Source organism: Schistocerca nitens, chromosome 7, assembly GCF_023898315.1.
Source record: "Schistocerca nitens isolate TAMUIC-IGC-003100 chromosome 7, iqSchNite1.1, whole genome shotgun sequence".
Taxonomy (NCBI): Eukaryota; Metazoa; Arthropoda; class Insecta; order Orthoptera; family Acrididae; genus Schistocerca; species Schistocerca nitens.
Window position 1 is genome coordinate 104,194,138 of NC_064620.1, and position 24,625 is coordinate 104,218,762.

Consider the following 24,625-nt stretch of genomic DNA (forward strand, 5'->3'; position numbering starts at 1 on the left):
AACAATTAAAGGGAACAGCCATGGGTACCAGGATGGCCCCCTCGTATGCCAACCTATTCATGGGTCGCTTAGAGGAAGCCTTCTTGGTTACCCAGGTCTGCCAACCCAAAGTTTGGTACAGATTTATTGATGACATCTTCATGATCTGGACTCACAGTGAAGAAGAACTCCAGAATTTCCTCTCCAACCTCAACTCCTTTGGTTCCATCAGATTCACCTGGTCCTACTCCAAATCCCATGCCACTTTCCTTGACGTTGACCTCCACCTGTCCAATGGCCAACTTCACACGTCCGTCCACATCAAACCCACCAACAAGCAACAGTACCTCCATTATGACAGCTGCCACCCATTCCACATCAAACGGTCCCTTCCCTACAGCCTAGGTCTTCGTGGCAAACGAATCTGCTCCAGTCCGGAATCCCTGAAACATTACACCAACAACCTGACAACAGCTTTCTCATCCCGCAACTACCCTCCCGGCCTGGTACAGAAGCAAATAACCAGAGCCACTTCCTCATCCCCTCAAACCCAGAATCCCCCACAGAAGAACCACAAAAGTGCCCCACTTGTGACAGGATACTTTCCGGGACTGGACCAGACTCTGAATGTGGCTCTCCAGCAGGGATACGACTTCCTCAAATCCTGCCCTGAAATGAGATCCATCCTTCATGAAATCCTCCCCACTCCGCCAAGAGTGTCTTTCCGCCGTCCACCTAACCTTCGTAACCTGTTAGTTCATCCCTATGAAATCCCCAAACCACCTTCCCTACCCTCTGGCTCCTATCCTTGTAACCGCCCCCGGTGCAAAACCTGTCCCATGCACCCCCCCACCACCACCTACTCCAGTCCTGTAACCCGGAAGGTGTACACGATCAAAGGCAGAGCCACGTGTGAAAGCACCCACGTGATTTACCAACTGACCTGCCTACACTGTGATGCATTCTATGTGGGAATGACCAGCAACAAACTGTCCATTCGCATGAATGGACACAGGCAGACAGTGTTTGTTGGTAATGAGGATCACCCTGTGGCTAAACATGCCTTGGTGCACAGCCAGCACATCTTGGCACAGTGTTACACCGTCCGGGTTATCTGGATACTTCCCACCAACACCAACCTATCCGAACTCCGGAGATGGGAACTTGCCCTTCAGTATATCCTCTCTTCTCGTTATCCGCCAGGCCTCAATCTCCGCTAATTTCAAGTTGCCGCCACTCATACCTCACCTGTCTCTCAACAACTTCTTTGCCTCTACTCTTCCACCTCGACTGACATCTCTGCCCAAACTCTTTGTCTTTAAATATGTCTGCTTGTGTCTGTATGTGTGGATGGATATGTGTGTGTGTGCGAGTGTATACCTGTCCTTTTTTCCCCCTAAGGTAAGTCTTTCCGCTCCCGGGATTGGAATGACTCCTTACCCTCTCCCTTAAAACCCACATCCTTTCGTCTTTCCCTCTCCTTCCCTCTTTCCTGATGAGGCAACAGTTTGTTGCGAAAGCTTGAATTTTGTGTGTATATTTGTGTTTGTTTGTGTGTCTATCGACCTGCCAGCGCTTTTGTTTGGTAAGTCTCATCATCTTTCTTTTTAGATATATTTTTTCCACGTGGAATGTTTCCCTCTGTTATATATATATATATATATATATATATATATATATATATATATATATATATATATATATATATATATAAAGAAAGATGATGAGACTTACCAAACAAAAGCGCCGGCAGGTCGATAGACACACAAACAAACACAAATATACACACAAAATTCAAGCTTTCGCAACAAACTGTTGCCTCATCAGGAAAGAGGGAAGGAGAGGGAAGGACGAAAGGATGTGGGTTTTAAGGGAGAGGGTAAGGAGTCATTCCAATCCCGGGAGCGGAAAGACTTACCTTAGGGGGAAAAAAGGACAGGTATACACTCGCACACACACGCATATCCATCCACACATACAGACACAAGCAGACATATTTCTTTTTAGATATATTTTTTCCACGTGGAATGTTTCCCTCTGTTTATATATATATATATATATATATATATATATATATATATATATATATATATATATATATAAAAAGAAAGATGATGAGACTTACCAAACAAAAGCGCTGGCAGGTCGATAGACACACAAACAAACACAAATATACACACAAAATTCAAGCTTTCGCAACAAACTGTTGCCTCATCAGGAAAGAGGGAAGGAGAGGGAAAGACGAAAGGATGTGGGTTTTACGGGAGAGGGTAAGGAGTCATTCCAATCCCGGGAGCGGAAAGACTTACCTTAGGGGGAAAAAGGACAGGTATACACTCGCACACACACACATATCCATCCACACATACAGGCACAAGCAGACATATTTAAAGACAAAGAGTTTGGGCAGAGATGTCAGTCGAGGTGGAAGAGTAGAGGCAAAGAAGTTGTTGAGAGACAGGTGAGGTATGAGTGGCGGCAACTAGAAATTAGCGGAGATTGAGGCCTGGCGGATAACGAGAAGAGAGGATATACTGAAGGGCAAGTTCCCATCTCCGGAGTTTGGATAGGTTGATGTTGGTGGGAAGTATCCAGATAACCCGGACGGTGTAACACTGTGCCAAGATGTGCTGGCTGTGCACCAAGGCATGTTTAGCCACAGGGTGATCCTCATTACCAACAAACACTGTCTGCCTGTGTCCATTCATGCGAATGGACAGTTTGTTGCTGGTCATTCCCACATAGAATGCATCACAGTGTAGGCAGGTCAGTTGGTAAATCACGTGGGTGCTTTCACACGTGGCTCTGCCTTTGATCGTGTACACCTTCCGGGTTACAGGACTGGAGTAGGTGGTGGTGGGAGGGTGCATGGGACAGGTTTTGCACCGGGGGCGGTTACAAGGATAGGAGCCAGAGGGTAGGGAAGGTGGTTTGGGGATTTCATAGGGATGAACTAACAGGTTACGAAGGTTAGGTGGACGGCGGAAAGACACTCTTGGCGGAGTGGGGAGGATTTCATGAAGGATGGATCTCATTTCAGGGCAGGATTTGAGGAAGTCGTATCCCTGCTGGAGAGCCACATTCAGAGTCTGGTCCAGTCCCGGAAAGTATCCTGTCACAAGTGGGGCACTTTTGTGGTTCTTCTGTGGGGGATTCTGGGTTTGAGGGGATGAGGAAGTGGCTCTGGTTATTTGCTTCTGTACCAGGCCGGGAGGGTAGTTGCGGGATGCGAAAGCTGTTGTCAGGTTGTTGGTGTAATGTTTCAGGGATTCCGGACCGGAGCAGATTCGTTTGCCACGAAGACCTAGGCTGTAGGGAAGGGACCGTTTGATGTGGAATGGGTGGCAGCTGTCATAATGGAGGTACTGTTGCTTGTTGGTGGGTTTGATGTGGACCTCCACCTGTCCAATGGCCAACTTCACACGTCCGTCCACATCAAACCCACCAACAAGCAACAGTACCTCCATTATGACAGCTGCCACCCATTCCACATCAAACGGTCCCTTCCCTACAGCCTAGGTCTTCGTGGCAAACGAATCTGCTCCAGTCCGGAATCCCTGAAACATTACACCAACAACCTGACAACAGCTTTCGCATCCCGCAACTACCCTCCCGGCCTGGTACAGAAGCAAATAACCAGAGCCACTTCCTCATCCCCTCAAACCCAGAATCCCCCACAGAAGAACCACAAAAGTGCCCCACTTGTGACAGGATACTTTCCGGGACTGGACCAGACTCTGAATGTGGTTCTCCAGCAGGGATACGACTTCCTACTCCGCCAAGAGTGTCTTTCCGCCGTCCACCTAACCTTCGTAACCTGTTAGTTCATCCCTATGAAATCCCCAAACCACCTTCCCTACCCTCTGGCTCCTATCCTTGTAACCGCCCCCGGTGCAAAACCTGTCCCATGCACCCCCCCACCACCACCTACTCCAGTCCTGTAACCCGGAAGGTGTACACGATCAAAGGCAGAGCCACGTGTGAAAGCACCCACGTGATTTACCAACTGACCTGCCTACACTGTGATGCATTCTATGTGGGAATGACCAGCAACAAACTGTCCATTCGCATGAATGGACGCAGGCAGACAGTGTTTGTTGGTAATGAGGATCACCCTGTGGCTAAACATGCCTTGGTGCACAGCCAGCACATCTTGGCACAGTGTTACACCGTCCGGGTTATATGGATACTTCCCACCAACATCAACCTATCCAAACTCCGGAGATGGGAACTTGCCCTTCAGTATATCCTCTCTTCTCGTTATCCGCCAGGCCTCAATCTCCGCTAATTTCTAGTTGCCGCCACTCATACCTCACCTGTCTCTCAACAACTTCTTTGCCTCTACTCTTCCACCTCGACTGACATCTCTGCCCAAACTCTTTGTCTTTAAATATGTCTGCTTGTGCCTGTATGTGTGGATGGATATGTGTGTGTGTGCGAGTGTATACCTGTCCTTTTTTCCCCCTAAGGTAAGTCTTTCCGCTCCCGGGATTGGAATGACTCCTTACCCTCTCCCGTAAAACCCACATCCTTTCGTCTTTCCCTCTCCTTCCCTCTTTCCTGATGAGGCAACAGTTTGTTGCGAAAGCTTGAATTTTGTGTGTGTATTTGTGTTTGTTTGTGTGTCTATCAACCTGCCAGCGCTTTTGTTTGGTAAGTCTCATCATCTTTCTTTTTAGATATATTTTTTCCACGTGGAATGTTTCCCTCTGTTATATATATATATATATATATATATATATATATATATATATATAGAGAGAGAGAGAGAGAGAGAGAGAGAGAGACACATTCCACGTAGGAAAAATATATCTAAAAACAAAGATGATGTGACCTACCAAACGAAAGCGCTGGCACGTCGATAGACACACAAACAAACACAAACATACACACAAAATTCAAGCTTTCGCAACAAACTGTTGCCTCATCTGGAAAGAGGGAAGGAGAGGGAAAGATGAAAGGATGTGGGTTTTAAGGGAGAGGGTAAGGAGTCATTCCAATCCCGGGAGAGGATAGACTTACCTTAGGGGGAAAAAAGGACGGGTATACACTCGCGCGCACACACACACACACACACACACACACACACACACACACACATATCCATCCACACATATCCAGACACAAGCAGACATATTTAAAGATATATATATATATATATCCAAAAACAAAGATGATGTGACTTACCAAACGAAAGCGCTGGCAGGTTGATAGACACACAAACATACACACCAAATTCAAGCATTCGCAACCAACAGTTGCTTCATCACACAGACAGACACAAGAAGACATTTGTAAAGGCAAACTCTTTGCCTTTACAAATGTCTGCTTGTGTCTGTGTACGTGCGGATGGATATGTGTGTGTGTGTGTGTGTGTGTGTGCGCGCGCGAGTGTATACCTGTCCTTTTTTTCCCCCCTAAGGTAAGTCTTTCCGCTCCCGGGATTGGAATGACTCCTTACCCTCTCCCTTAAAACCCACATCCTTTCGTCTTTCCCTCTTTCCTGATGAAGCAGCCATTGGTTATGTCTGTTTGTGTGTCTATCACCCTGCCAGCGCTTTCGTTTGGTACGTCACATCATCTTTGTGTGTGTGTGTGTGTGTGTGTGTGTGTGTGTGTGTGTGTGTGTGTGTGTGTGTGTGTGCTGCTGAGAAAGGCCTTAATGGCCGAAAGCTATAATTGTGTGAATATTTTTGTTGTGCCTATCGCGACTCAGCATCTCTGCTATATGGATGAGTAGCAACTTTCCTTCTCTGGTAAAGATAATCTTAAATTTTAGCTAGTAAAATAATATCACTGTTCATCTGTACAATCTTACTAAACATATAGCGTCATAATAGTGGAGCTGTCGAACTGCTGCCACATCGTAATTAACATTTAATTTTAACATCTTGACAACAATGTTTATGATCTTATTAAAGCAGTGACAGTTACAAAAGAGTCCACTAATGGTGCAATATGGACGTCACATCAATCTACACGTGAGTACAAGACAGCTACTTTAATATGAATGACTTTGACATCCATACCTATTCACAATCCTTAGTTGCTTGCACTCCAAGTGCCTGTACAGATCACAAACACTCTATATACATGTGATAAATGCACACAAAGAAGCTTGTAAACATATTACATGGTGACCAGCTGAAGATAAATAGCAGGGGACAGGGCACATCCCACAAGCTACAAATAACTACTGTAAACTTGTTGAAGGGTATCTTTAAAAACCATGAGCTGCACTTAAAATATTTATTAGCTAAACCAGTAGAGACCAGTCTGTCAGCTCTGTGTTTACAGTGTCAGTTCCATGTTTATTCTATATCACAGTTACATCAAATATGACCAAGAAACGTCACTGCCTAAAAACTGACAGCAATAACATACATGACAACCTGTGTACTAGGAGAGGAACTTCAAGTTGGACATCAAGTTGGCTGATAAACATGTTAAGTGCAGCTCACGGCATTTAGAATGTGACTTTTAAAAAATATTTACAAGTTGAACACCAAGCAGTCAAAATTATTACTACTGAAAATGTCCTATTGGAACATATTAACCTTTAATAGTAATACAATTGATTCATTGTTGGACCATTTTAGACGATTATCAGGCACATCAATCCATGCTGTGCTATCAAAATATAACCAAAACCAAATCATTATATTAAGCTGGGTTACTACTTCATCCTCCCCATTTTCTTTTTATTCAGACTTCTGCAAACATCCTAGGTCAAGATTTCTGTTGGAATCCTTCAAATGACACAGGCGCCACTTTCTCATTGAATATGAACTCTCACCAATTTTAAAACTGATGCCAATGTCCCTCAGTTCTATCTGTCATGCTGGCTATTTTCTATACTCAACCTACAGCCCATTAAGCATAAATGGTAGACCTAATGTAGAAGGCACTGTAAAAAAGTTAAATCTTCACACTAAGGATAAACAGCACAATAAGACTTCCGAGAAGGCATTCTTTACTAGTTTATCTGAAGAATGAAGGTGGATTTTTGTCTAAAAAATATTTTCTTGTTTACTGCTTGTCCTAGAAGTAGATTTTCTTGCTTTCTGCTTGTCCTAAAAGTTGATCACAAATATCAAAAGCTACAAATACATTGTGACACACCAAAGCCGGAACTGCACTATGTCTATGATGTGTTCTTAACTACACATATTTATAAAGAAGTCAAACCTTGTTTTATTGTTGCATCAGCACCATCATCTGTAACGTTGACTACAGGCCCTGCAGCATACCTCGCCAAGAAATTATGCTGCTTGACACATGCTGAACAGACCATTTCAGCATATTCTTCAGGCATTGGCTGGCCTAAGTGCTGAAAAATTATATGTGGCCTCAGTACATAATTAACATTGCATTAATAAACATAAAGATAAAACAATGGAAAATTCAAGATGGAATTATGACACTATTATTAAGAGGATTGTTACTACTCACCATATAGCGGAGGTGCTGAGTCGCCGATAGGCACAACAAAAAGACTGTCAAAGTAGTAAGCTTTTGGCCAAAAAGGTCTTCATTGGAATTAGACACACAAGACCAGTCTCTGGCTGCCAAGCCCAGACTGCAAGCAGCAGCGCATGATGGGAGAAGCAAATAGGGTGGTGAGGGTGGCAAGGGGAATGGATAGCAGTGTAGGGCTGGGGGACAGTAAAGTGCTCCTTGTGGGAGATCACGGGGATGATGTGGGGAGATGACAGGACAGCTATATGCAGTTGGGAGGTTACACAGAGAGTGGCAGAACGGGGTGGGGGTAGCAGAAAAGGAGGAAAGTAAAAAGACTGTGGGTGCATTGGTGGAATAAAGGGCTTTGTAGTGCTGGAATGGGAACAGAGAAGGGGAAGGTGGGCAAGGGACAATGAATAACAAAGACTGAGGCCAGGAGGGTTACAGGAATGTAGGATATATTGTAGGGAGAGTTTCCACCTGGACAATTCAGGGAAGCTGGTGTTGGTAGGAAGGATCCAGATGGCACAGGCTGTGAAACAGTCACTGAGACTAAGAATGTCATGTTGGCAGAGTCTCAGCAACTGGGTAGTCCAGCAGTTTCTTGGTCATAGTTAGTCAGTGGTGATGGCGGGGAAGATGTCTGGGACAGGTCTTACATCTACGTCTATTACAGGGATATGAACCGTGAGGTAAGGGGTTGGGAGCAGTGGTTGTGTAGGGATGGACGAGGATATTGTGTAGATTGGATGGAGGAGGACCAGGTGAAACTAATGGGGGAGAAAGGTTACAGGTTTTGGGAAAATGTGGATGGATTGTCCTCACTCTCGATCCAGATCACAAAGACATCATCAATGAATCTGAAGCAGATGAGGGGTTTGGGATTCGTACCCTGAAATGAGGAATGTCGTACCACTATCCTTCCCATCCCTCCCACAGTGGTATTCCATTGCTCAGCAAACCTACACAATATCCTTGTCCATCCCAACACAACCACAGCTTCTAACCACTTCTACCCCTCTTATTAGTTTGTTTGGCATATATCTCTCAATTCCCATTGATACATGACACTCCCTGTTTGCTCAAAATTATTTCTTGCGAAGAGGTCAAGTACACTTTTGCAATAATTTAAACTATGAAAGGGCTCCTGAACCGATTGTTTAAAATAGTTTTCTGAGAAGGCATTCAGAATAATTTCTGACTCCACAATTCTTACAATGGTTGTGTATCGTAATGTCAGAGCCAGATCTCGAAAACTACGATTGGTTTCTAGGAACCTGTAACAATTCTTGTTTCACTAATTATTGATGACCCTTAAAAAATCACACTATTTCACTGAAAAAAAATAATCTGTAGTAGTTTGTATAGAGTGCTAGATAAGGAAGTTACATACAGTAAACATATGGCAACATACTCTCCTCTTTGCTTGCTATCATTTGCCGAAATCTTGCTTTGATATCTCAAACTGTTCATGAGTACACGGGTATTATGAATATTTCATTTTTCCTTTATCATCTAGGCATGTAACTGGACCACAGTGCTCTCTATAATGTACAATCCATTTTGCCGAGACTCGAATGAGTTATAAATCCCATCCCAAGTTAAGAGAATAGTTCAGTACACTTACTGCATTTGTTAGGCAGTAACATATGATCTTATGTGCAACAAACACGTCATGGCGGCCTCCATTTTTCACTGCAAACAATTCAACTTTTTAGCAGTAGTTTACTTAATGACGATAAACAAAATAGTTCATTATGAAGCTAAGAGAACACACACACACACACACACACACACACACACACACACACACACACACACAGAGAGAGAGAGAGAGAGAGAGAGAGAGCGAGAGGACTGACAATTTGAATATCCAGCTCTCCACAATAAGTCTGAGTCACACACTGAGACACTAAGTTAATACTGTGTTGTACATAGGCCAAATAGATCAATCAATGGAACAAACAAACAGAACAGTCTGATGAATATTCAACTGCTTCAATTTTGGCACTAAAAATGGAGGGCATTTTTTGTCGCTTAACACAAAACTGGTATTGTAAACCTATGTGCTGATGAGGAACAGCATTTGGACTGGTAAAATCCCCACCCTTAACTTCTGTTAATAACTTACGACAACTGACGTATCTGCACAACACTGATCTCTGACACATCTTTATCCTCCCATTTCACTTAACTGATAGGACATTTCTTAAGGCCTGCTGATATGAGAAAGAATGAACTTATCTTAATAATGTCATAAAAATAAATTCTGCTGTCACAATCTACAACATGGATGCAGATGAGTTACCAATATGCTCTGTCTGTGACAATCACCACGTCCCTTACTAGAGAGGCGTGTGTATTCCTTGAACACGGAATGTCTTCTCTATCTTAACTCAGTTTCTTCAGTAATTGCACCCATGCTGCTTCTGATATCACTATGACCAGCTTCAAGAACTTATAACCAAACTATCACCTTTCAACCGAACTTTGACTGGACTGTGCTACTGATCAACAAGTCATTCCAAATGCACTTCAACATCATTACATCACCACTCAAAGTAAACAATGTGAACTTAAGCCGAGAGCAACGCTCTCTACCGTTTATAAATAGAGACAAGCTTTTAAACATATGCATTTACTTGATCTCAAAATCAACGTAACTATGTTTGAGATCAAAACACATCCAGCATAACAACACAAGAGGCAAAGAGAACAATGATTTTCCAAAACAGGTAATATCACACAACACACACTGTCTGCTATTTGATATGCAAGTGGGGATGATGATTTATCCTTTTGAGAGTGTCTTCCATCAAAGCTAGCACACACCCCACTTATCGTCTCTCAATGCTGCCGCTAGTCTTGGACGATTAGTGATTTCAGATGGTGTGAGGTGGTGGGGAAAGGTGAGTGGTAGTGGTGGTGGTGAGGAGGAGGAGGAGGAGGACTACAAGAAGGGTTTAGGAAAGATCACAGAGGGGTGGAATGCGAATACACGCGGCAGTAGATTGTGGAATTGCTTAGGAGTGTCAACAGCACTAAGAAGAAAAATAAAACAGTAGATGGGGAGGCGTGATCAAGAGTAGAAGAGAAAAGTAAGAAGACTGGGACAGGAACCACAGAGGGAAGTAAGATGGGGAAGATAAACTGACTCACGGGTAGGTGTGGGGACAGGAGAGTTGTATATTACTGGAACAGGAGGAGGATGAGAGGTGTGGGTCTAGTGGAGGCAGACCATGGAGTTATGTGATTAAATATTACACTGATGGAGGATTCCCACCTGTGCAACTTGGAAACTTGATGCTGGATGCAAATATCTACACTGCATAGGAAATGAAACATCTACTGCTGGAGGATTCCCACCTGTGCAACTTGGAAACCAGATGCTGGATGCAAATATCTACACTGCACAGTAAATGAAACACCTACTGCTGAAGTCGCAGTATTTTCTGCAACTGTGGTCTAGCTGGCTCTTTGGCCATGGTTTGACTGTAAACATACACGCGAGTGGAAAGTTTTGTCATTAATGTCGCAAGGAATGTCAAAGAAAGGGCTGGAATAGAAGGAAGTGAGTGAATGTATGAAACACATCTTGTACTGGGGTCTCCCACAGGAACACTATCTAAGCGGGATGGGGCTGAGGGCAAGAGGGGCAGATAACAATGTTGCACAGGTTGTGTGGGAGGTGGAATATCACTTAGGGAGGGCATTGCAAGAGGTAGTTAGGAAAAGTGATTAGGTTGTTAGAGAGACCCAGGAAACACTTGCAGATGAAGGCAGAGCTTCTGCACGACTGCTCAGAAACTATGAGAGGATGTTAGTTGTTACGGGAGACAGCAGGTGGGAAATCATTTTGGACAAGACTGAGAGGAAAAGGCAGTCAGCATACAGGGAAGAGGTCTGCCACTTCAACTGCAGAGTATCTGCAGATGGTCAGGCTACATGGAATGGATGTTTGTATGTGGACTGGGCACTTCCTGACTGTTTGTGAATAGTTTTGTTGGTATTATTTATTTATCATATTGTTTTACAAGGACACAAAAGTACCTACAATCAAACTGAAATCTCCAAATGGACAACCAGTCAAGAGCATTTTGAGTGACTTTATGTAAAGTTCTTAGATCACCATTAAATGCTCAAAGCGGGCACTCATTAACAATGTGATTTATTGTTTGCTCCTCTGCTCTGCAATCAAGTCAACAGATGGGAGGAAACGTCACTTCTTCATGCTGTACCCACAACTTCCTTGGCCAGTCCTAAAGCAGTTCAGCTTCAACCAGATTTGCTGTGGTACTTCGAATTCCACGACCTCCTTTGTTGGAGCTCGAACCAGATGTGTATTGTCACGTGGCTGTTCATTACAGAGTTGTTGCCATTTGGAAGTAATGTCTAAAGAACTAATACTTTTTAAATCTATCCAGGGTGGTTTGTGTGATTTCAGGCGAGTTGTTGGTGGGTCTCGTTGGGTGTCTTACAAGGGAAGAGTAATCTTTTTACACAAATTTACCTTAGCTAACATTGCTCTGCAAGATCTAAGGAGAAAAGCAGTTAAGACAGCCAGTCACTGACTGGGAGTAGATATGACAGTGACAAGTGCTAACTCTCATGGCTTCATAACAATGCACTTCAATTTCTGTTGTATGAGCACTGTTTTCCACACAGGAGAGCAATATTCTCCACCAGACTACACAAACGTGAGTGCAGCAGAGCACCAGTACTGACGTCCGCATCATAGCTGCTTCCAGAAATCTTGCGAAGTAGATTTACTCCTGAGCCAAGTTTCTTAACTAACTTGATGCACTATTATTTGAACATCAAAGACCAATCTAGAGTGTTTCCTAAATATATTGGATTATAGTTATGTGATACTTCAACTACAATGAAAGTCACATGTAGCTTCCTTTGGGCTGCTTTATTACTTAGGTGAATTCAGTAACCTCAGTTTTATTTTGGTTGGCAAATGATTAGTTTGATGTAAATAGACTCGATATGTGGCTCGTAGCTAAAAAAGATTAAGATGAAACAAAAGGGAGAAGGTGGTGTAAACTATTGGGAATAGGCTATACCATAACTATAGCCATAGAAAAAAGTATTCACAAACTGTTGTTCATGTAGAATAAGTTTATTTATTAGGATTAAAGATAACAACCAGAGATGTTATTTGTTAAACTAACAGTACGAGGTTTCCTCCCTAACCTGTACACATAAAATGATTAACTAATTTAACATGCAAAAAGTAAATAAGAATTTTGTACCAGCTGACTTCACACAGTGGGAAAGAAGTATTCATTAACTACTAGAACTGTAAACACAGAAATGACACTGAACCACCTGCAGTAAGGAATGCTTTCAGTGGCAATCTGCACTTTGTGCACGTTGGTTCTGACTAGGAGGCGAATGCTGCACAACAGCAAAATGGGTCGCAAAAGGAAGGAAACAACTGCAGAGGAAAGGCAAATAGTTATGTTCCAATATGAAAAGAGAAAATTATTTTCACAACTAGCTGATATTATTGGAAGAAGCTCGGCAACTGCTCAGTCCATAATACGTCTGTTTAGAGAAAGAAATACTCTCATTAATAGCAAAAGAAGAGCTCGACCACAAAAACTAACACAAAGAGAACAAAACATCATAATACAGATGGTCGAAAAGAATCCTAGATTGACAGCTTCTGCATTGACTGCTCATGTTAATGATCAGCTCGGGAAGGAAATTGCACCAAGTGTTTTTCGCTAATTTTAGGTGATGCAGGTTACGGAGGTAGGGTACTGTGAAGGAAACCATACAGAATACTGTGTGTTGCCAGTATACACTCTCCATGTATGTCAATATCCTGTTGCAGAGCACACACAACAACATGACAGCCGTGACCTCAAGTACCTGTTTCACCACATGGGCCACATGGATTCTTCCTTATGACACCAGTTTCTCAGAACTCTGCACTTAGGAACTGAGGTTACAACATTTGCTTAGCTCTTGTCACCCCCTGGCTTAGATTTATGTTAATTTTTGTGGCCTCAGCATTTCTTTTCAGTAAAATAACACATATTCCATAAGCATTGTCATAATAATGTGTCTGTAGCATAGGCATAGAATTACTGACACTACCTACTGGGAAAATTATTTACTTTGCACTATGTCAAACTGTGTGTGTCTGGGCACAGATAGTATTTTGGAACGGGTGATGTGACAGGGCACTTTGTGTTTGTCCGATCAGCTTCACCATGTTGCTGTAATATGTATCTTTAAAAATATTATCTTCTACTCTATGTTTCATACCAAGGACCTGATGATCTTATCCTGAAACATTTCATGATTACAAAAAATATGACGATAAATAAAGGAAGATACTGTAACAATCCCCCCGCCCCTTACTCCCCCGTCTGAAATTCCTTATAAATTCTGTCGCCACTCCATTTTAGCCACGCACCTGTATTGCACTAGCCTCTCTCAATGAACATCTTCCTCCCTCAATCCATTCTTAGAAACTTCTATCTCTATTGTACACTTCTTCTTACTGAACGCCATCTTTTTTCTCTCAATGCCTCCCCCCCCCCCCCAACCCCACCCAAAAAACAACAGCAATACCCTGCCCTGCTTCCACACACAGTTACCTGCTTCACCACAGCATAATTTTTTCAGCCTTATTCCTCCATCCTTCAGCTCGAAGACCTGTCCATTTTCCCACCTCCAAACCCCTTCAAGATTGTGTACCCATTGCTCATAGAGAGAGAGAGAGAGAGAGAGAGAGAGAGCTTTGTTTGAAAACTAAGACTTTTTGTGCTTTTCCATGAGCCTGTCTCCTGATAAAAATCTTCACAATTTTGTGATTAACAATCTAATATTAAGTATGTTCACCCTGACATTTTAAACTGAATCTCCCAAGTTTTATTATATTTTGTATAATAAGGCAACTTTGGCAGTACTGTCATTGTTAGGTACACCTGCGAATATTACAGCTGGTTACGTTCATTTACTTTTGTGATTTACATGTGGAGTTGATCGTACATTTACACCTATGACTAGCTGGGCGAGATGTACATATTGCATCACTGATGAATCCTTTTGTCAATTATTGCTGTTTTTATGGTGGCAAAATAGTCAAGTAGTAATTTGACTTTTTGTTGAAATATATCAAGGATGCGGCATATTCATTGAGTAGTAATAGCTTGTCAGCAATATTGTATGAGTGAGCGATAGTTTGGTTGTCTGTGTAATCTCTGGTGGTTTATTTTATCTGTTGCCATGTTCCCAAATGTTAATAAAATTTTCTAGGTAATATTTATGTTTCAACTTGGCTCTGTTCGTTTAAAATGTCATGTGGATAATTTTTCCATGAATATATAAATTTTCAATTCTTCCAGTATGTTCATGGCAAGTTCCCTGGGTATTGCATGTAAGATTTGAAGTGCAGTTTCAGTTTTATCGACTATGGATTTCAGAAACCAAAACCTTAAAGGCAACAAAATTGAAACTGCATTTCAAATTTTATACACAATACAAAAAGGTCCAGTCATGAATATACTTGAAGAACTGGAAATTTACATACACATGAAAAATTATGTGCACGACATATTAAAAGAACATAACAATTACCTAGAAAATTTTATTGACACTCTGGGACTTGACAACAAATAAAAAATAAATAATCAGAGATTACAAAAACACCTAAATTATCTCACTCTTGAAAATAATACTGCTGATTACCTATAACCACTTTGTGAAGATACAGCACTGAAAACTGTCAACTAACTGCTTGACTTTATGTGACCATCATAAAAACAGCAACAATTGACAAAAGGATTAATCAATAAGTATACATATAGAATTAACTCCACATATCAATGTCGTGAAAGTAAATTAACTTCACCAAATGTAATATTCACAGATGTAATTGACAATAGCAATACTGCCAAAATACGCCTATTGTATGAAACATAATAAAACTATTGGCATCTAACGTGGAAGATTCAATTTAAATTGCAATATTACGTCATCTTTCGCACTGTGGGCCCAACTATACAAAAAATGTGTTTACTATGATTAAATTCAGTCATTTATTTCATTATATTCTGTTCACATCCTCCAACAATTTAAAGTCATGGTACCAAAATACACTGTCTAAAGTAAACCTTTTTTTTTTTTTTTACGTAGTTAGTGTCTGCATTACTTTTTAACAATATTGCTGGAAAAGTGGTCTCAGTTATTAAAAGAAAATGCTGCACAAATATTCCTAATGACCAAACTCGTTGTGGTACATGTGGTCAAAATGATCTTAAATCATGTTAAAAAATTGTTAGTGACTACACATATGACAGACAACAAATGATAAAATTTTTGCATACACTTACCCTTCCATGAAACCAGTCTTCACACACAATGCACTGAACCATTTCGTCAGGTTCTTCATCTTGGGGATCAGGATATGGTCTATGGCATGTACAGTACACGCCACGGAAATTCTGATTGTACTGGTTCAGCTCATTGACACTATCTCGCTCCTACAAATTCAAAGAAATATTTTTCTTAATTTTTGGGGGAGAAGGAGACCATTCTTAATAACTGTTGCTTAAGTCTCTAGTATATAATTATTATGGGCATGACTGAATGTACTTTTAACATTTTACATGCAGAGCAACACCACAAGCAATCACAGTTTTGTCGCTTAAAGCTAAGATGAGCAGATTTTTCCCTTAGCAGTGTGTATTATGATTGTGATGAAGTTCACCAGTTTCATGATTTAGCAGTTACTTACTTTTACGGCTGGATACGCTTTTCCCTGACTTATTGCCAGTAAACCTAAGGGAAGCCGTATGTACCATCTGCCTGAGTGTGGATATATTTTATTTGTTTGTATATTGTCTTTTCTGAGACAGTACCCATCATTTGCAAAAACAACCCTGAAGTTTAGGCAAAAATCAAACACAGGCTGGTCGATGTACCATACAACAAATGTTAATACAGTTCGTGGATTCGACCAGACATTAGTGTCCATCCATGGCCTGTAAGGTAGCATCCCATCTTAAGCTATGTAATGTCTCGGTCTCAGAAGTGGAGATACGCTGCTGTTAAATACACTTCTATGTACTCTTCCACGAAAAACATTATCAGTGAAATTAAATTAACGTACAGCCTGTTCTAGTAAGAATAGTATGTATGCGGTGGCTGTTCTTTGATGTTATCTGACGAACAACGATTAGAAAGCTAATTACAGAAAGACATGTATTTGTGGAAACATGACCATAATTAGTGATGATTCAAATGGCTCAAAGCACTATGGGACTTAACATGTGAGGTCATCAGTCCCCTAGACTTAGAACTACTTAAATCTAACTAACCTAAGGACATCACACACATCCATGCCTGAGGCAAGGTTCGAACCTGTGACTGTAGCAGCAACGTGGTTCTGTACTGAAGTGCCTAGAACCGCTCGGCCACAGTGGCTGGCTAGTGATGTTTGGAAAACGTTCCCCAAATAAATCGAAACCTCCATCTCGACAAAGTACTTACAAATTCAATTTCAGATCTGAAGATACTGGGTTGGTAGCACACCTTCTGCTCGTTTAGATAGGACGAAGTGTATGAACTATGGAAAAACTTAATGTTCTCGCACTACGTTTTGTGCAATCACTAACTAAATCTCAAAGAAAAGGATCCTAGGAGTAAGGAACAGCAAGAACAAGCTTGCTAAGTATTCAGGAAAAGCTGAAATTGAGACAATGTACACCTATTTTACTTCAAGGCCTAAATGAAGATGATCTGTATGTGCATATGGAATTCTGGAAGTTGTATACAATCTCACAAGAAGCCGATTTCAAGCTTTGGAAAAGCATTCTTTGGAGCAACGAAGCAACTGGTAGAGCAAAGAGGCACAAATGTATCTACTGGGATTCTACAAATCCCCGTGTGATGATGGAGAGGAAGTTAAAGTTCCTGACATGTGGGTATGTGCATAGATTCTCAGTGGTGGGCTATTTGTGCCTTATTTTTTAACAGTACTGGAAAATAGTCCACTTTTTGAACATTGGCATTTGATTACAGATACATTGAGAAGTCAACAAGACAGAGCACCACCGAGTTATGGAGCTACTGTGAGAGAATTTCTAAATGGAAACTTTAATGAACTGACTGGGAGATGGGATATTACTGATTTGCATCTATGACCTCCAGATATAACATCCACCGACTTTTCAGTTTGATGTACACTAAAAATGAGTGTTTATCCTGTCAAGATTCTTGACTGAAGCAATGAATGCAGCCAGAATTGGAAAACCTAGAGCTTCCAGAAGATGTGTGATAAAATTTGTAAATCAGTGTTAGAAAAAATGCTGTTTGCTTAGAACGAGATGGAAAAATTTTGAGTATCTTTTGTAGTTTTATTGAATTCTAAATGTTTTTCTGTGTTCATAATAAATTTGTATTTTCATTTTTTTTATTACTGGATCATATGCATTTTTGACAACTGACTTAAGGCCCACTCCGTATTTTAGGAGGTGGTAGTGCACATTAATTCAAATTAAATATTCCTTATAATTAGGGTTCAATTTTTATTAGTTACAGAGACAGACCTGTTACAATGTAACCGAAACAAACACCAGTACTTGCAGATGTTGGGCAAACACAAACAATTTCAAAGTTGATTTTCACAAATCCTACCTCCAACTTTGATGTACATTTGAATTCCCTTGACAACACCATGTTTCTCTTTTCTTAAGGACAGTACTACCGTATTTACTCGAATCTAAGCCGCACTTTTTTTCCATTTTTTTGTAATCCAAAAAACCGCCTGCGGCTTAGAATCGAGTGCAAAGCAAGCGGAAGTTCTGAAAAATGTTGTTAGGTGCCGCTACAACTAACTTCTGCCGTTGAATATATGTAGCGCTACACAGGCATGCTTTGTAGACACAAAGATAAATACTGGCGCCAAAACCTCTGCGTCAGTAAAAAAAAAAAGTGGAAGACGAGCTTTTTTTCTCCGCCCCGAGTTTCGACCATTGTATTTTCATACATTATCCAACGAAGTAAATACAAATTCCGTATTGTTCATCTTCGAATGTAGCAGAATTTCAATGTACTACGAAAATCCGACTGGCAAGACTGTTTAGGATGTTTGTCAATACGGCCAACTCTACGTTCTGAATTTTTTCCTACCTGTGAGAAGAGATGGTTGCTAATAGGAACCTGATGAAATATGAATCACATGCAGTATTCTCTTCACCATAAGAATAATACAAATATAAACATTTTCCCATGTATTCTTTCGTGTTTGCTGCTATCTCATTTAAATCCTGTCTGCTTAATAAACTACGAAACTAGAGTGAGACAACAGCAAACGCGGAAGAATATACGTATCGTGTCATGTTTATATTCGTATTATTCTTATACCTAATAGTGATACAGTCAGAAATGAAGCATGGCAACTGACTAGAGTTTTAAATCTAAGATGACTCTAATTTCTGTGCAGAATGTCATGTACTAAAGAAGCGGCCACAAAGATTTTCAAGCGGAGAAAAATTTTCGCCTAACTCTCGTACAGAACATGTTCTATCATACGCAGTCTATTATTTGGTTCTTGTTGATCATTATCAAAGAAAGCAGCAGTGTAAGTAACAACAAATAGCAGTCTCTTGCCATTGTTTCGCCAATGAGACGATTCTTCTCTCTCTCTCTCTCTCTCCTTTTAATGTAAGCGGCGGTAGCGTGCAGAACAGCAAGCCATGCTGCGAGCGGCGACAGGCTGTAAACGCGCACTATCAGAATGTGACAAACAATGCATGACACAGTACAATAATGTATTTTCAGCTTAGAGTGGCGAAAACACCTATAACAAAGAGAACGGCACTTATCAGATCAAAGAAAAATAAGCAATCAAATCAAACCAGACGGAGCACGTGAAAAAGGAGGGGTACTTGTATAAATACGGACGGAGCGCCTGACACATAGCAATGGCTACCTGGTAAAGCTTAACTGCTAAGCTTACGACTCGAACCAAACTATTGTCGCTGTATCGTCATTTATTCGACGTAAATTGTGTCTCATATTACAATGGACCAACTTTGTTTCAATTTGGAGGTGCGGCTTAAAACTTTTCTCTCCCCTTTAATTTCGAGTCGCAAATTTCACGTGCGGCTTAGATTCGGGAAAATTTTTTTTCCTTTATTTCGAGGCTCATTTTTCAGGTGCGGCTTGGATTCGAGTAAATACAGTATTCATAATCAATTTGTCACACACACACACACACACACACACACACACACACACACACACACACACACACACACACACCTCACTTTACTTTTCAACCATCTCAACAGGCAAAAATCTGAAAGGGTAATGCCTGAGGATCTTGCTGGCTAAGAAATTTTACCATGTCTACCAATATGTCTTCCAGGGAATGTTACATTTAGATGATGTACCACCTGACAGTATGTGAAGGAACTCCATAATGCTGCAAGAACACAGCTATCCTTGTTGTCAAAGGAATCTCTTCCAATAATGTTGGAAGCAGTTTATAACGAAATCCTAGATAATGGAGGCCCGTAAGACAATTTGGTAAGAACAGGCGAAATCAACTGATTATCTGCATCACACCACGCATTTACAGAGAAGAGTTCTTGAAAATGTTTCTCCATAAAGGCACGTCTGTTTAGTCAGACCACCACTGTGAGCCAAAAACGGTACTGATGCTATCACAAATGAAGGTGTGACTTGTACACTTCTGCCATTGTCAGTGTGGAGGCAACCTGTAGTATTATGAACACTGAATAAATTTTCATCTGCCAAAATCACAGGAGTTGTCAGTCGTGATGAATGTGAACACTTGTAATTGGCGCAATAACGTGTATACATAGCTGCTATTTTTAAACTGACATGATGACTTCCAGAACAGATCACAATACCAACATGGACATACACTGTACAGCACCACTTAATGTAGTGTAAAAGATTGTCTAATGTAAACATAAATCCGAAGATAGCAACAGAGCACTGCCAAACCTGGCAATCTATATGAATAAATGATTTTATTGTCTTTGCAGTTGAAAATTTATTCAGTGTCCATGAAAGTGGCTTCATCAGCTAACAGTGTTAATGGGATTACTCAGCAGCGTTTCCATCACAAAGCATGTACACAAATATCACAATGGCATACTTAGCATTTGCAAATGTGTGTGGTATGCCTAACTGAACGACAAACCGCAATCACAGACGAAAAATTCAATTATGTAAACTCAAGCAAGACTTGATCTTATTCCAAACTAGCTACCTATTATGCAAATCACGATGATCCCCTTGAAACTGGAGTCAACAGAAATGAACAAATGTGAATATGCATTCAAAGACAATTCACTAGTGATGACTACCATTCGTTTGTATCCAAACAAGAGATACATGAGAGGGAACAAAACCCAACACGAGAACGCACTGAATGCTGTGTTACTGTTTTTTTGGCCCTAATAACTTGCACACAGGATAAAATACTATACGTTTACAGCTTCGATGCAAAACTCTGATAGTTACATAGGCTTATTTTGCATGTTGAGTGTACTGGTTGATGAAGTAAGCTAAATGGCGTAGGAAAGGAAGAATTTAGGTGTGCCAATTTGTATATGAACATGAAATGCATGGAGGTAGTGCACTCAACAGTAAATTGGAGTTCCAGCTTTCCTTAGTATTAGTCCAAAACTTTGCCTGTATCTCAGCTGATGCTTTTCACTGGTTTCTTTCTACAACAGAGGAGTAAATTTAAAAGTAAACAGTAAATTGTGACAAACAACATAATCTGAATAACACTTATTATTATAAACTGGACACATTTATGTTTGTGAATGTTTGGCATTTCAATAGCTGCTATAAAGCAGAAAGTTTCTGATGCATGCAGTGACATAAGCGAAGCACTTCAAGGATTTTATAAAAGTACATATAATTAAGATAATGCTTTGAAATAATCTACTTTATCACATCTGCTATATACTTCTTTAGAGACCAGATAGCATGATACCAGGTAAATCATCTTCATTTACCATACAAAATTTCTAACATAACTGTGATCTACCAGCCATGTAAGTTAAGTTCAAATACCATGAACATAAGGAATGAGAATGATCGTGTCACACATTTGAAATTTAAATTATCGTTAAGAGATATATTTACACTTGTTTACTTTCAGGGAAATTTACAGTGCCTTTTCATTTTAATAAAAATAGTTACAAAGCTTGTGCTTATTCACTCCCTTCCCATTGCAAGTATCTAATGAATTTATCGTCTCTCTCTCTCTCTCTCTCTTATGCCCAGGAGAACATCTCAATGCTTTGGCAATTTCCTACCAATCATATTTCTTTACTTTTGTCATTTGTGGATGTCTCGGAGCTTAGAAGCATGTACAATATCTATATTCTTTTACAAACAACATTACATTGTCTCCAGACCACACCATCACTCACGCACAATGCGTCAAGAAAGCTGATGAAAGCCTTCTGTACTGATAGTGCTAAAGCGGAGAGGACAACAACTTCCTTTGATGGCTCACTAAAAGACAGAAAACCAGTAGCAAGTGAGTGAACACAAACAAACAAGAGCCAAACATGGCAAATGCCATTTGATCACGCACATCTAGCATTTACAGCAAGGAATTCTTGTCTGCTTCAGGGTAAACAGGGCTTACAAACAGTAGTCGTACTGTGTATTAAACCTTCAATCACAATTGATGACAATGTCTGAAAATGAGTCCGTGATCATATTGTGGCAGTTTATTTTAAAGGTCCGCCTTGCTCACAAAAACTTTTACAATTCGCTATCACCGTTTTCAGCTACTGCCATCTTCAGATCTGTTACAAACAACAATAATAATGTAACCAACTCAGTTCAGTTAGTTGAAGAAAAATCTATAACAGGCCTGGAGATATATAAGAAAATTAAAGACACACACACGACCCTCAACTGCAGCATCTCTGGATTCCAGCCCAAGATGCCGGAGTTGGTGGTTCTGTGTGCAATAGGTGTGCTTGTTTGCTTTGTGTGTGTGTGTGTGTGTGTGTGTGTGTGTGTGTGTGTGTGTGTGGTCCTTTTTTGCTGATGAAGTCTGTGGCTGAAAGCTTTTTGTGTCTTTGAATTGTACCTGTCTGCAACCTGACATGTCTTCTTTGTAGTAGGCAACAATCTCTTTTCCTACATTGTTGATATCCCTACCTGGAGTTTCCATTGTTTGATAAATAAGAAATATTTATGTGATTAACATAGAACAATGAAAATAATCAATTATTGATAGTATAATGTAAATGGATAGATAAAAAAGGTCTACTCACCAAGCAGTGGCAGAGGACCACCCACCCACCCTCACACAAAAGGAGTTAACTTTTTCAAGCTTCCATAGCCAGTGGTTCCTTTTTCTAGCAGAAGAGTTGAAGGGGAAGGAAAGGAATTCAGGAAAAGGACTGGAGAGGTTTAGGGAAAGGGATAATGTTTACAAATGTCACCCAGAACCCCGGGTCAGGGGAGACCTACCAGACAGGATGAGAAGAAAAGGCTGATTGTTGGGGACGGCACCAGATGAAATTTGAAAACCTGAGAACTTAAAGGTGGAAGACAGGGTAATATGCAAGATAGAGATTACTACTGAAACATCCTGCACAAATTAAGAGTGAAAAGCTAAGTGAATTGTATGTAATAGAGGCAGGAGAGGTGACAGCAAAAAATAGACAAGTCAGAAAATGAACGATGTAGAAAACTAAAATGGAGTGAAAAAAAGGAGTAGTTATTGTGAGTAAATGTTATGACAGAAGGAATTAAAGTAAATGAGTGACAGGTGGGAGGTGAGAACCAAAGACATGTTGTAGTGCTAGTTCCCACCTCCAGGGTTCTAAAAAACTAGTGTCTGGGGGAAGAATCCAGATGGCACGTGCAGTGAAACAGGTACTGAGGTGGTGACTGTCATTTGTACAGCATGCTCTGCAACAGAATACTGAGTGTTGCCTGTATACACCCTCTGCCTATGTCCGTTCATTCTGACTGGTATCTGGGTAGTGGTCACGCCAATGTAAAAGGCCAAAGAGTGTTTACAAGACAGCTGGTGTACGACATGTCATTTCACAGGTGGTTCTCCCTTTGCCAGTTACAGGGCTGGAATCGGTGGTGGCAGGAGGGTGCATAGGGAAAGTCTTGCAGCAGGGACAGGAGCCATAGGGTACGGAGATGGGTGCAGATGGAGCATAGGGTCTGACATGTATGTTATGGAGATTGGGAGGGCAGCGAAAAGCTATTCTAGATGTGGAGGGCAAAATCTTAAGACAAGAATGGATCTCATCTCAGAGCATGATTTTAGGAAGTCACGGCCTTGTCAAAGTAGCTGATTGATACATTGAAGACCAGGATAATACTGGATAACAAGCAGTGTGCTCCAAAATTAATTCCTTCAGTCTCAGCATTTATTCACAGAAACCACTCCTTTCTTTAATCCATTTTAGCTTTCTAGGTCTAACATTTTCTGACTCGTCTATTTTTCGCTGACTCCCCCCCCCCCCCCCCCCCACTGTTATGTACAATGCACTTAGCTTTTCGCTCTTATTAACTAGTGCACAACGATTTAGTAGTAATTTCTGTCTTGCCTATTACCCTGTCTTCCATCTTTAAGCTCTCAGGTTTTCAAATCTTGTCCAGTGCAGTTCCCAACAATCAGCCTTTCCTTCTCATCCCATCTGGTAAGTCTCCCCTGACCTGGGGTTCTGGGTGACTTTCCTAAACAGTACCCCTTTCCCTAAACCTCTCCAGCTTTTTTCCTTCACTCCCCCCCCCCCCTTTCCTTCCTTCCTTCTCCTTCAACTCTTCTGCCAGAAGGAGTCACTGGCTCCGAAAGCTTGTAAAAGTTAAATCTGTTTGTGTGTTTCCCCCCTGCCGCCACTTTGCGAGTAGATTTTTTCATATATCTATTTTACATTTCATTACATGATTAACAGCTGCACATACCAGCCAAACAAACTATAAAATATTCTGATGTGGTTATCAACAGCAAATTATACATGTTTTACATCGTAAGTGCTAGTGGTGATCCAAATGCATCAGGTATTTATACAAATAAATGAGGTCAGCAGGGGGCACTATAGCTAGGGTACATGAATAGCCAGTATCGCCTATTTGATAGCTGAAATGCAATGGACATGGCAAAATGAACGTCTGATAATAAAAGATG

The 24,625-nt window shown here is 40.9% G+C and overlaps 1 protein-coding gene across 1 annotated transcript in view; it reads right to left on the reverse strand.

The window, feature by feature from the left end:
• The window catches only part of LOC126194850 (putative E3 ubiquitin-protein ligase UBR7), a 97,181-nt gene that overhangs the window by 48,557 nt on the left and 23,999 nt on the right, over positions 1 to 24,625 (reverse strand). The window contains exons 4-5 of the mRNA XM_049933197.1: positions 15,795 to 15,944; positions 7,168 to 7,309 (exon numbers count right to left, since the gene is read on the reverse strand). Of these exons, the coding sequence (XP_049789154.1) occupies positions 7,168 to 7,309; positions 15,795 to 15,944 (292 nt within the window). The remainder of the gene's footprint in view (positions 1 to 7,167; positions 7,310 to 15,794; positions 15,945 to 24,625) is intronic.